General features: G+C 39.8%; 1 protein-coding gene across 6 annotated transcripts in view; it reads right to left on the bottom strand.

The window, feature by feature from the left end:
• PHKB (phosphorylase kinase regulatory subunit beta) overlaps positions 1-14,809 on the bottom strand; it is a 207,471-nt gene that overhangs the window by 129,201 nt on the left and 63,461 nt on the right. For all 6 annotated transcript variants that reach the window (XM_050923042.1, XM_050923041.1, XM_050923039.1 and 3 more), the window contains one exon: positions 49-164. In XM_050923042.1, coding sequence (XP_050778999.1) covers positions 49-164 — 116 coding nt within the window. The remainder of the gene's footprint in view (positions 1-48; positions 165-14,809) is intronic.

The raw sequence follows: 14,809 nt of genomic DNA, 5'->3' as shown, positions 1-14,809 counted from the left end.
TTACATGCATTTATACAAGCCAAAAGAACTGAGAGTTTTGCCAGTTACCTTGAATGCAGTTCTGTGCTGCCATTGTTGTATTTACTTCCTCTTTCCCAGACACCAAAGTCAGGTACGCGGTATGCTCTTTCCACACAAAACACCAGGTTTTGAATGAAGGACACCTATGAGGAAAAGAAAAAAAAAAATCAAGGGAAACTGAAATATGCCAAAATTTCTTATTTGTATTTTTAAAAAGAAAATGGCATGGTTTTCAGACTGCACAATTGTATTTGTCACCCAATTATGTTTTATTTTCTTGTGGAGTATGGTGTTCCCAACTTAAAGGGACCTCTTTGTAAAACCAATTTTCATTAAATATGTTAAAAAAAACACTCCTGAAAACACTGGTAACTTAATTTACACAAAGCCCTAATGAAGCTAGGAATGCAAATAATTGGGTATTAAAGTAACGTGCTAGAACATGAGCGCCAAAACAAACAAACAAAATCTAACATCTTGACTTTTAAAAATAACTGTTAAGGAGCAGAAGAAATTAAGCCCTACAAGTAACACTTAAAATAAAATTTGGGGCATGGAAACTCTGGCATTGTTACTAACTGCTCATTTTAACACACCTCTGACATGTAAAACAAGTTCTGTCACGTTAGCTCAATATAAATGACACCATTTATTCACTTACAATCTGGTCTTAGATTATGAAAATCTACTAGAAAATAGGAAATTATTCATAGATATAGATGACAATATGTCATGATCATGAGTTGTCTTTATTTAGGTTTTAACTGTACCTGAACCACTGTGGTATCTGAGTACCCTATGAAATTAACTGAAGCTGAAAAGGTAAACAAACATTCTCTCTTCTCCATATCCAGAGAATAGGGTTTTTTGATCCTAGGAAAGCTAGGGTGAAGAGATGAGTCTTACATTTCATCCCAAAGATACTATAGTAAACATTGTGCTCATGCTTAACTCTTCCTGAACAGTTCCATGGTTTCAGACATGAAAATGGCCCTGCTATTCTCCACTATCTAACTTCCATCTCCAGCAATCTAACTTTGCAGTTGTAAGCTCCACTGGATAGGAAAAGGAAGAGCAGTTACCAGCTTTGTTGGCTTCTTGTCTCAGAAGTATATGGGAATGTATATATTTTCTGGTAGCTGACTTGTCCTTTTCCCTTCCTCCACCAGGAGATCAGCTGATAGGGAGCCTCTTTCATTGCTTCATGGTGTCAGAGAGGAAGAGGAGGAAGAATAGGATTGTAACATAGCACCCATATTCTTCACAGCGATATTATTATTATATGATGATAACAATCATAATGTATTTTATGCAAGATAAGTTATGTGAAGTGTCATTGGAAAGGTTATGATTTACTGAATATGATTATCCTATTTGTATGCTATTACTCTTTTGAGACTTTGGCTAGCTGTTCAAATTCTTTTTTGGCCTTCCTAATTATATTTTTTACACTTCATTTGCCAGAGTTTCTGATCATTTCTATTTTCCTCACTAGGATTTAACTTCTACATTTTAAAGGATGTCTTTTTGCCTCTCACTGCTTCTTTTACTTTGTTGCAGTGGCACTTTTTTGGTTCTCTGTTTTTTAATTTGGGGTATACATTCATGTTGAGTCTATATTATGGTGTCTTTAAAAAATTTCCATGCAGCTTGCAGGGATTTCACTTTTTGCGCTGTAACTTTTAGTTTCTGTTTAACTAACTTCCTTCATTTTTCTGTAATCCTCCTTTCTGAAATTAAATGCTACAGTGCTGGGCTGCTGTGGTTTTTCCCCACCACAGGGATGTTAAATTTAATTACATTATGGTCACTATTACCAAGTGGTCCAGCAATAGTAACCTCTTTGACTAGATTCTGTGCTCCATTTAGGACTAAATCAAGAATTGCCTCTCCTCTTGTGGGTTCCAGGACTAGCTGCTCCAAGAAGCAGTCATTTAAGGTGTCAAGAAACTTTATCTCTGCTTCCCGTTCTGAAGTGACATGTACGCAGTCAAGATGGAGACATTTGAAATCTCCCATTATTATTATTATTATTATTAAGTTTTTTATTTTGATAGCCTCTCTAATCTCCCTGAGCATTTCACAGTCACTATCACCATCCTGGTTAGGTGGTCGGCAATATATCCCTACTGCTATATTTTATTATTATTAGAACATGGAGTTACTATCCATAGAGATTTTATGGTGCAGTTTGGTTCATTTAAGATTTTTACTTAATTTGATTCTATGCTTTCTTCCACATATAGTTCCACTCCCCCACCAATATGATCTGTTTTGTCCTACCAACATATTTTGTACCCTGGTATTACTGTGTTCCATTGATTATCCTCCACCAAGTGTTGCCTATTATATCAATATCCTCATTTAACACGAGGCACTCTAGTTCACCCATCTTATTATTTAGACTTCTAGCATTGGTATACAATCACTTTAAAAATGTGTCAATTTTCAGCTGTCTGCCATTACATGATGTAATTGAATGGGACTTTTTTTCATTTGACTTGTTTCTCATCAGATCCTATCTGTATTCTATCATCTTCCATCTTTTCCTCCTTACTAGGGCACAGAGACTCTCCATTAATAGATCCTTCTCTAAGGGATGTCTCTGTCCGAACCATGTGCTTCTCTGTGCTTGTCGGCTTTCCCCCATCCCTTAGTTTAAAAACTACTCAACGACCTTTTTAATTTTAAGTGTCAGCAATGTAGTTCCATTTTGGTTTAGGTGGAGCCCATGCAGAAGTCAAACATTATCCAAAATGTATTTTGCAATCAAATTTTGGCAGTGTACATCTCTTTTGGCTTGATGTGTTAGCAAGCAAACAATATCAGACTTGAGCTGTTTGAAACTATCTAAAAGGGAGAACACACTTTTGTTAGGGACTGAATCACTAGGGGACTAGTCACATCTTTACACCTTTTGCACAATGTTAGTATACTCAGTTTATAAGGCAATATTGCAACAACACTTATGTTACCTGTTTGTCCTACAGTATTCTTACATAGCTATAATCTGCCTAATAAAGTATATTGTAACAGGGTGTCGTATTCTGAGATCGTGCATGGAAAAGCAAAGCTCTTCTGCTCACATACTGATATCAAGTACTAGCACTCTCTAGATCAGAGGTTGGCAACCTTTTAGAAGTGGTGTGCCGAGCCTTCTTTCAATCACTCTGATTTAAGGTTTCGCGTGCCGGTAATACATTTTAACGTTCTTAGAAGGTCTCTTTCTACAAGTCTATAATATATAGCTAAACTATTGTTGTATGTAAAGTAAATAAGGTTTTTAAAATGTTTAAGAAGCTTCATTTAAAATTAAAATAAAATGCAGAGCCCCCCCGGACCAGCGGCCAGGACCCAGGCACTGTGAGTGCCACTGAAAATCAGCTCGTTTGCCGCCTTTGGCACCCGTGCCATAGGTTGCCTACCCGTGCTCTAGATTAATGCAGTCACTACCCATAACAGCCTGAGATCAGATCAGATGGATCCTACTATACCAGGAGCATGAAACAATTTGTCTTCCTCCCACCCCCAGCTCAGAGGGAAACAGGAGCAGGGACAGGAGTTTGGCAGAAAATGAAACTCATCAGAACAGCCAAGCTCAGAAAAAAGTTTGGGATGAGGTTTATGTTGTATTATTTAACTTAGCAATAAAGATAACCCATGGAAAGGAGTTAAATTTAGCCCACTATCCAGTATATTGTGTTAGGAACACTTACCTACATATGTTTAAACATATATAGACATATTAAAGTTAATCAGACGTAAGTACAGCAAATGCATGGCTATAAAACCTCAAGACTCTTTCTTAAGTGCTGTACATGTTTAAATAAAATGTACTTTTAGAAGGTTTGACTAACATATATAACACAGTAGTTCCCTAGTTCTTTAGACAGACTAGAAAGTTTTGCAGGAAAATGTTAAGATCTTGGACTCCAAAATACTTTGGATTCACAGTAATTACAAATCAATATGTTTCACTTTGATAGTGGTTGTTACATTGTAATATAAAGACTAACTCTCTAAATGATACTAATGCTAGCTTTTAAAATTAAGACAAAATGTTTTATAAAAGAAAGAACATTAGTAACACTGGAATAATGCAATGAACAAAACTTGTCCAACAAAAAAAAAACCATAAGCATAATGGGCACCAAAGGGTAATTATTCTACAACACTGTTATACAATTGAGTGTAAAACACAGATTATTTCTCAAACTACAACACTTTATTCCTACATAAACTAGCCATTTTGCTCTTCTTTCCTGAAATACTTCTTTCCTGAACATGAAAAATCATTACGATGAGGCCTGAACCAAAGGCTGTGAATCAAAGTCAGGCCATGTATTAAAGTAAATGCTTAGAAGTTCACTGTTCTGGTACATGAACTTGGCAAAGTTGTTGCTAGGCATTAGCTATTTACATAAACACATTTTAGAAGGCTAGTGCAAATACACCCCAATCTAGAACAAGATCAAATGGTTTAAAAGAACAATGAATAGGAAAGTAACAAGAGGAGGTAAACAAATGTCATGAAACATGTAAATTGTTTAATCCCAGTTATTTGTTTAAGTCTATAAATGTCAGGGTGCCTTGCTGTAACCCTTTGGGTGGTCGAGGGGATAGCAAAGACTCCCACTGCTGAGTCGCTCCCTGCCACAGAGCACTCATATGGTAATGTACTTGTGCAACTTGTCCAAGTCAATAGGACTGTGCTTTGAAGGGAACAAACCTGGCCAAATGCCTTTGTCACCAAATCATGCCTGTGGTCTTTCTCTATGAGTAACATTGAAGTCTGCTAAATTAGCAGGCTGCACTCTCTGATAGTGCTGATAACACCAAAGCTCCAAAAACAAAAGCACTGAGAAGCTGTAACATCTCAGCAGCCTTGACAGCATTCCAACTTCCTACAATCTGAAGCACCGTAGTCTGGAATTCTAACTTCTTATTTTATATGAGAAGAGGGTCAAGATTATTTTCCTAAATCTGACACCCAAAATGAAAACCTGACATTCTGACCCTGTGAGTAAGTACTAATCAACAAATGTTATGCAATATTGTCAAGTGACAGAGCCAGGGGTCCCTCAAGTGCGGATTTTTTACACTGCTGAGAACTTAGCTATGTTGACATAAGTTCCCAGTGTAAACCAGCTCTGAGTCAGTTCACTGTTATGTATTAAATGCAGTTCCAGCTTCAGGGTTTTTGCTGCCCCAAGTGGCAAAAAAACAACAACAAACACCCAACAGGATTGGCGGCTGCTCCATCGCGCCATTTTCTTCTTCGGTGGCAATTCAGCAGCCGGTCCTTCCCTCTGAGTGGGACCCACCATCGAATTGCCGCCGAAAACCTGGACATGCCGCCCCTTCCTCTTGGCTGCCCCAAGCACCTGCTTGCTGGACTGGTGCCTGGAGCCAGCCCTGATTACTTGGCATGTCATATTTTCATACAAGCTCTGAATAATATTCACAAATTTCTGAGGCATTCGTAAGTGGCACAGCAGACTCCATAAGACTGTTCTATCCACTGTATCAAAGACTTTTTGGAAATCTATGAAACTCATGCAAAGCGGTGACAGCCATATAATTAACAGTTCTATGATGATGATTGCTATTCTATTGCTATGTGATCTATGCATGACTTCTCCTGTCAGAACCCTGCTTGTTCATATCGTAGCCTTAAATTTACTGTTTTCTTTAGTTTGTCTAGGGCAGCGGTTCTCAAACTATGGGTCGGGACCCCAGAGTGGGTTGCAACCCAATTTTAATGGGGTTGCCAGCCAGGTCTGAAGCCGAAGTCCAAGCCCCACCACCCAGGGCTGAAGCCCTCAAGCTTTGGCACCCCCCAGCACGGGGGGGGGGGGAGGGAGAGGGAGAGGGCTGCAGTACCCTTTTGGGGTCTTTTAGTATTTTTTGTTGTCAGAAGGGGGCCGCAATGCAATGAAGTTTGAGAAACACTGGTCTAGCGTAACGTGTAATTATTTCACTTGAGACAAACAGCGATTGAATGCCCCCTCCAGCTTTTGCACTGACTTACGTCTCTCTTTCTTTGGCAGTCTCAACATATGACCACTTTTCCACTTGTTTATACTTTTCCTTCTTCCCATATCACTGTAAGAGGCCTAACAAAATGTCTAAAGTGTTCGAGTTTGCATTAAGGACTTCCATTGGGATGTTGTCCAGACCCAGTGCCTTTCCACTTTTTAACCAATTGACTGCCCTCTCCACTTCCACTCTAGTGATAGGTCCTAATTCCATATCCAGATCTTCTCCTTCCGCTAAATTGGGGTGTTGATCACTGGTTCACCATCCAGTAGTTGACTAAAATGCTGCCTCCATATATTTAATTTATACAAAATTATTTCTCTCTTTTATGTTCCATACACTGTAACTGGGCTGATTTTCCTGCCTCTAGCTAGCACAGCAGTGGCAGAAAAATCAGTGAACCCTATTGCATTGAATATGAACATGATGGAGAGAAATAATTGTTTAAAAGCTTTTATATTACACTAATCATTATCATCTAAGCACTTACAAACAATGGATTTCTCTTCATAATAACATTGTGAATTCAGGACATACAGATAGGTAAGGCCTTTTTTTCGTAGTTCTGTTTGTTTTAATTTCCTTGGAATTTATCATTTTATAATAAAAAAAACTTTAATGGGAGAAAATTGGTAAGAATTAAAAACAAAAGGGAGGCAGACGGGGGGAATGTTGCCCACTATTCATAGGGGATGAGGAGAGAGGGGTGCCCAGAACTCATGGACCGGGGAGGAGGAGGTATTAAACAGGTGGTAGCTGAGAAAGCTTTCTGCTCCCTGCAACAGTTGGGCAGTCTCAGCTGCCAGGATCCAGCTTCCTGTCCATCTTGCTCCCCTCCCGCAGAGAGGAACCAGACATGCGCTAAAGGGTCAGGAGGGGTATAGAAGGCTGCGCCCCAGGAGTATTGGCACCTTCCCGACCGAAGCCCCCTGCTGACTTCCACATGGCCCTATCTGCTTCCCCTGCTGTGCTCTGGAAGGGGAAGTGGACAGGCCTCTGCGCTTTGGGGCTATGCTGAAGGGCCAGGATCAGAAGGGGGCTCTGTCTGGCAATGGGTCAAGACTGCTAGGGTGCAGAGACACTTCTGCTACTGCTTGCAAAAGTGCAAAGGAGGGTAACGGCTGGTTGGTGGTTACTGCAACCCAGGGCCCGCTTTAGGCCGGTTACCCCAAATCGGGTTCCGCGCCTAAGAGGGTCCAGCACCCTAAAGAAGAGCACCTAACTTTTTAATTTTTACTCACCTAGCGGCGGTCCAGGTCTTTGGTAGCGGGTCCTTCACTCGCTCCAGGTCATCGGTGGTAGGTCCTTCAGTGCCACGGAAGACCCGGAGTGAGTGAAGGACCCACTGCTGAAGTGCTGCCAAAGACCCGGACCGCCACCAGGTATTGAAATCGGGCCCCGCAGTTCCTAAAGCTGGCCCTGCTGCAACCATACAGTGGAGAGCAAGGCGGCCAGGGAGTCTGGTCCCACAACTGAAACTGGAGCTCTCGCCAGACTCTGGACCTTCAGCTCAGCCCTGTCTGCTCCCACATCGAAATGCTGGTTTTAACACAGTGTTCTCCTTTTGCGAGGAGCGCCACTCCCTGGAGTGGTCAGGCAGTCTTGGCTGCTGTGACCTGGCTCCCTGCCCATCTTGCTCCCCCACAGACAGGGCAGTACTGAAGGAACAGGGTCAGGAAGGGAGTAGAAAGCTGCACCCCATGAGTACAGGCCCACTTGCTGGAAAGAGCTCCTGCTAACCCCTCTGGTCCTTCAGCGTGGCCCCATCCACTGCTATGGTGAAAATTCCGGGGTCCCAAAAAAGTCAACATTCGGAGAAAACTGGTAAAAACACGAATACTGGCTTTTTTTAAAACATAGGAATTTTTTTGGGACAATTGGTAAACACCAATAAGAAAGGGCCTTATCGATGGGGAACTGAAATGTAGATTTGACCAAAGTCACTCAGTAAATCAGTCGTAGAGCCAGGAACAATCCTGCATCTTCCAATTCCTATTCTTAGCATTTAAAGCCTGAAGAGATCATATTATCTAGTCTGATCTCTTATATACTACAGGCAATTATATTTCACCCAGTTACCCTGTATTGAGCTAAATAACTTGTGTTTGCCTGACGCATATCTTTCAGAAAGACATCCAGCCTTGATATATGAGAAATGACCTCATCACCACTGATGTTTTCTTCATTTTTAGTACTGGGAGGAAATCAAATTAGTAGCAGGAATGAGGAGGGCTTGGATTGTTACAGCTAGAGCAGTAGGATAGTTTTGAGGAAAGAGTTGCAGCACCTTGAAAAGGAAGAAGGCAGAGATGGGTTACAGGAGAAACTGCAGAAGTTGGAGGGAGGAGAAACTGGAGAGCTGGGCGGTCTCAGAGTTTGTACAACTAAAGTGTTGCAGCAAAACTGGAGCACTCCACTTTATTGATAACACAGCTCTTGATAATTCAAGGTGAAAGGATTAGCGGTTTTTGCAGAGAATATTCATTTATATTAGACCTAGTTTCTAGCAGTGGTTTAATACCCTTCATGAGCATTAACTTATAGTAGCAGCTGTGGATGTATTTACAATGCAAAAATTAGATCTAAAGAACAGCTCTGCCACCACCATTCATCTCCAAGTGGACTATTGCAAAATACAAAGTTCACTATAATATGACTCATAGTAACCATTCCACATGCATGATCAGAGAGTAGTAGGCATCCTTCAGTTTTGAGAGACCATGGGTATGCACCCCTGAAAGGTAAAGAATTTACTCAGTTGGTTTTATGGCAGCCGCGAACATGGCTGAAGAGACCCAATCGAGAGAGACAATCTCTGCCGCATGTCACATTTAAAAGGTGATATTTTGATCTTTTGGGCTTTGCTTTCTGCAAGCTTTTTTCTCCTCTGCTGAATGGGACTGCTACATCTTTTAACTCCGGAGACCTTTGTTAAGCTTGTTTCCAAAGGCCGAGGTCTTGAGTGTGAGCTTCCCATTTGTCCACATCCATGTCCATTTCTTTGAGGTCTTGTTTGCACACATTCTTGAAACACAATTTTGGGCAACTTTTGCGTCTTTTTCCAGATGCCAATTTACCGTAAAGGGGGTCCTTTGAGTTGCGCCCATCATTCATTTGGCACACATGCCCAAGCCAGTGGAGGCGTCTCTGTTTGAGGCATGTTTGTATACTGGCTCGTTTGAGCACCTCGGTGCTGGTGACTCTGTCCCTCCAAAAAACTCCAAAAATTCAACGAAGGCAGCACATATAAAAGCTCTTGAGCCTCTTTTCCTGATGAGAGTATAAGGTCCATATCTCCCTCCCATACAAAAGTGTGCTGATAACACATTCAAGAACACACAAAATCTATGTGTATCAGTCAGTCTGTTGTTTTGCCATACCCTCTTGTTCAGTCTAGACATTGTTGTGGTGGCTTTTCCAATGCGGATGCCGAGTTCTGTTTCAAGTGAAAGGCTGACTGTGATAGTGGACTCCAGGTGTGTGAACTCATTCACTGCTTCTAGTTTATAGCTGTTCATCTTGATGGAGGGTGCTTTTTCAAACTCCTGGGAACATTATGTTAGCTCTTTTAGGCTTATTTTTTAGGACAGTTTTTCTGTCCAATAGGCTTTGAAGATGAGCTTCTTTCTGGGTTGTCAAAGCTGCATCATCAGCAAAGAGGCGGTGTTGGATAAGGGCCTCCTGAGTCTTGAAAGACTGAACAGCTTTCCATCAGCTCCTTCGTGCAAGTAGATTTCCTCAGTTAAGGAACCAAAAGCTTGTTTCAGTAGCAGGGAGAAGATGATCCCAAACACATCTGGGGCAAGAATACAACCTTGCTTAACTCTGCTACGAATCCGGAAAGCCTCAGACATTGAGCCGTTGTATTGGACTGTGCCATACAAGTTTTCCTGGAAGGATCGAATCACGCTTAAGAGCCTGGGGGGCATCCAGTCTTTTCTAGAAGCTCGAATAGTTCACTTCTATTGACAAAGTCAAAAGCCCTTCTGAGATCAATGAAGGCTATGTAGAGGGGCTTTTTTGTTCTCTGCATTTCTCTTGTAGTTGTCTCAGTGAGATGATCATGCTAGTAGTAGACCTTTCAGATCTGAAGCCACACTTTGATTAAGGATAGATTCTGTCTGCAAGCATCTGAGAAGGATTAGTGGTGCCATAAAAATATCAGAATAGTCCTGGCAGACTAATAATTTCAGCTTAATTTTAAAGTAAAATGCTCTTTTCATTTTAACAGTAACATGTAGATTACTCAGGCTGAAAGTCTTCCCTCCCCCAGCTATGGAAGTCTACAATGTGGTGACATAGATACACTCATTAGGAAGCATCTTCCATGAAACAGCACTGCACCTTGTCAGCACTGAATAACCATACAAGGTCATTAATCACACTTAATATGCCCCTGGCCATTATGGTTATGAAAGAAGGGTGAAAGTTGTAAATGTTACAAGAGTCTATGGAACATTTTGCATCCTTGTGTTTAGAATACTAAGGAAAAGCAAGCAGCCAAACAGAAAAAAAGTATTGCTGTCAATCCACATGTTCATGAAGCAATTACTCATCTCACAGATGTGTTGACCTAATGATGTTAGTGCCAAAAGGCTCATACAAAAATTAGGAACTGTTTGTGGTAACCTTACATGTTCAAAAGTCAATCAGGTATAGAACAAGCAATTGTAAAGGATATGCATGTAGCTGGGATGAGCGAAAAATAACACCACTGTTATTTCAACTTTTTATGTAGCTACTGTGATCAAGTTCATTCATTTGCATGAAAACTTGCTACCAAACAATTACATACTGCTTTCTTTGCTATGGATTTCAAGACAGAAGAACTAATAATTATTTTTGCAATTGGCATTGCTCAAACAGATGTAATCTGGGGATAACTCGGTGTCATTTTTAGCTGCTACTGACAATAAGCCATCTTCTGAACAATTATTTTCTCCTTGCAGAGAGACTTGTGTACAACAAACATCTCCTAAGATGATAGCTTGGTGAATATCAGGCATCTGTCAGCACCTTTAACCATAGCAGCCCTGTTTCAGTACCATCCTCCAAGAAATGAAAGATGACAGCAAAACCCGTAGCATGCAGTCCTCAGCAAGAACAAGCAGAGAGAACACTTTGGCCTCATTTTTCAGTTGTTTATCCAAATAATTCGTTTGATCAGAATATTGCAACATGAACCATTAGGTTTTTTAGATTTTTTTTGCTGGCTTGCTTTACATGCTTACTTGGAACTTCAAATATTTTGGAAGTTACTGTGTTCTACTATATGTTTTGTAATAAAAATGCAACAAATAGAAAATGATGACAACTTCTATTTTAAGTGAATTTGACTAAACTTATTATTAATCACAAGGAAACAAAACCCATTAAACTTATATCTAAAATTGTTAAACTTTTCAGCCCTTCCATCTACTAACAGATCTAATTCATTGATCTCTGAGGAGGAAAAAAAAGTAGTGATAAACTACTTCACTGCACTCAATGTACAGTACACATCCTACACTAATTAACTTTCTACATGAGAAATAAATGAAACATTAAAAAATGGCCTAAAAGAAGGCTTGACTTTCAGAAAAATGTGTCCTGTATTGTGACAAAGGCTCTCTTGGCTTTAGGTGAAAGAAAACTATAAGATATTTAATAGCAGAGTAATATTTAAACAAAAACTATTTTTTCTGTAGTTATTTTGGTTGAGCTATAAATATAAGAAGAAAACAATAACCTAACATTTCACAAGTGAATAAAGGATTAAGGTTTTTTCCCCCCTTTAAAAATTCAGTATCCTACAAAATACACGATCTAATAGGGGAAACTGTTAAGCTGCATTTAAGTTAATTAGGGAAAGGAATTTAAAACTGCATTTTATACACCTGCTTGTAAGGGAATAATTTTGTATGTTACCACTAAACTCATCTTCTCACAGCATAAAAATATCCACCAATCTGGAATAATTTCTGTCAGGTCATGTAGTAATGTTAGAGACAGCTCTTTTGCACTACCACCAGCAAGGTAGGAGATAAAAGTACAATCAAGAAAATGACCCCAGACTCTTAGGATATCAACTGCAATGTCATCATTGACCACTCACATTACTATTAAGAGTTGGATCCTCCACTCTGCAGGATTATGTATTCTATTTGAAAGTTAATTTACAGGTTAAAAAAAAAGATGCACTTTAATACATTACCCCATTCACCAATGCGAGCTATTGAGAATTAGTTAGTAGTAACAGTAGAAGACAAAGGAAAAATGAGAACAAAGAGAAAAAAAATGAAGAAGAAAGGAAAGGTAAACTACAAATGGCAGCATAGAGGTCTTCAACAATGCACTATTTGCGAATATATGCATATCAGTCATATAGAACTTGGTAATGGAATTAAGGGTCATGTCACAACTCTGCAGATTGTCTCCATCCATGACACTGCCCTGGATCCAATTAAGAGGATGGGATACAGAAAAGTCTCTCTCAGATATTAATAGCATTCTGTAATTGCCATCCAAATGCCCTTCTGAAATTCAAATAATAGTGCCAAACCACTGTAAAATAGCAAAAAGATGGAAATTAATCTGATTGAGGTGGAGGGATAACCATATGTTCAGGCTGAATTGTAGCAAAGTCCTGATAAGTACTTTATCATGGAAAAATGCAGCACTGTGACTGACAAAGCACCCAACTTCATCATCCTGGGTGTAGAGATTCACAAGCAGGAAGGCTACTTCAGTAGTGACAAGGAACCATTCCTCATTCCATGGTAGCTGCAGAGGGGGATAACGGTGTTTATAATATCATACAGACCCCAGCCAGATAAGCCAATCTTAGTCTGGCTATGGATGAGTCTCGTGAATCTAGAGATTCATGGCTAAAACGTCAGGCTCTGTTCCTACAACATATTCATAGGACACTGAATACTGCTGGAAGCCTCAAAGAGTTGAGACGTAGGTCTTTGAGTGAAACTGAAGACTCTGACATCTTGACATGAAAAAGATGTGTGAGGTTGCCACCAGTGCTGTGGGGAAGCTTGAAGAATTAGCCATTGTAGAAGATCAGTAGCACAGTGGACACACAGCAAGCCCAGGATGACACCATTTAGCAATCCCTGTCTAATGCTGCTGTCTTTTCCTTCCAATGTCAAGCAATATCTTGCTGAAGCAGCCATCTCAACTATCAGGCATGGCCAGGCTGCCTGCAGAACAGAGTGTGCTTAAACTGATTCTACTGAGCTGAAAGTTAGTGGAACACCAAAATGGCTTGTAGTGCTTGGTGTGGAGACAGGTTCAGCTGATAAAGCCTGACACAATCACAGATTCATAGAGAAAAAGGAAGAAGGAAAAAGCAGGGAGTTAGACAGAATGTTCTCTCTCAGTGGAGACCCTCCATTCTGCTAAACTTCAGGCTCTAAGACAGAGAAGATGACTTTGAGATGCCATCTTTCTCTATCCCCAATAGATTTTTTTTCCAGGAAGGGATTTCCATTTTTCAGCCAGCTCTAGACTCAATGCATAGTACAGTATAAGTATTGCTGTCTTAAAGAAACTGAGGGAAGTCAATTTTTTCTCTCCTATTATGCTGATGAGAGTTCTCTTTGCTCAATTTTCTGAAGTTTTATACAAAGCTACTAAGAAACCTGACCACTTTGGTTAGAGTTACAGTGACTAACAGTGGTAGCATAGCACTGGAAACTTATATGCATTATTTGGCTTCAGTGAATCCCTCTTAAGAAACCTTGACATAAATTTGCATACTAGAAGAAGCATGATCTCCATAAATCCTGCAAATATGGTTTGGTAAGGTGAGCCATCCAAAACAAACATGTTTGCAATTGTAATAGACACACTAACATAATTTCATCATTTGACATGGTTTCCCATTAACATTTTGGCTTCTTTTACATCTTTTAAAACTTGTCTCATTTCGGATTATCACATCACTTTTGGGTCATCAGTTGTTTTGTTTTTTTAATATGCCCTGATGAAGATAAGCACATGGATATAGTTTAAAAAAAAACCAAACCAGATATAGTCTCTCCCTCATCATTATTAATTAAATACCAACCGCCCCCTCAAAAAAAACCCCAAAACCAACAACAAACCCCACAAAACCACCCTATGTTAAAAGGAGGCTATTTAGGTTAAAAAGGAAAGCACTCAAAAGATAAGAGAATATTGGAATTTAGGGTGTCCAAGTAATCTTAATTTGAGCCACATATGCATAATGATATAGCCTTTAATCACATGATTATGCACTGTTTTTCCCCAGGACTGCTGACTCTCCTGCTCAGAGAAGGTGGGCGTTTTCAATATTTCTTTTCATCTTCATCATTCAATATATGGCCTCTACTTTATTTACTGAACATAATCCAAACCCTGCACTGAATATGGAATTATGTTCTCATGCCAGGAATTTCCTGAGGAACACAAGTGAGAGACGGGAAATTGCAGTTTAACAATTTACATTTCATCCAAACCGAAACAAATTTCATGGGCCAAGCAAAAAGCACATCTCTAGCCTCAAGGCTCTGACCTTGCAATTTTAAAGGTTTGCTGCAAACAGCAGAACAGTTAGTGCTTCTCAATAAAGGTCATAATAATCTTTTATAGTGGAAAGTATTAAGTAACATGAAGAATAAAGGTTTCTACCAGCTCTATCTAAATACATTGTACTTAAATAATAAGTGGACATTTACAAAAACATTTTCTTCTAGTGTATAACATGGTACTGCAGAGCTATTATGTACCAAAACAT

The sequence above is a fragment of the Gopherus flavomarginatus genome, chromosome 14, assembly GCF_025201925.1.
Source record: "Gopherus flavomarginatus isolate rGopFla2 chromosome 14, rGopFla2.mat.asm, whole genome shotgun sequence".
Lineage (NCBI taxonomy): Eukaryota > Metazoa > Chordata > Testudines > Testudinidae > Gopherus > Gopherus flavomarginatus.
Note: the sequence above shows the minus strand (reverse complement) of the source record. Positions and strands in the feature narration are given on the sequence as shown.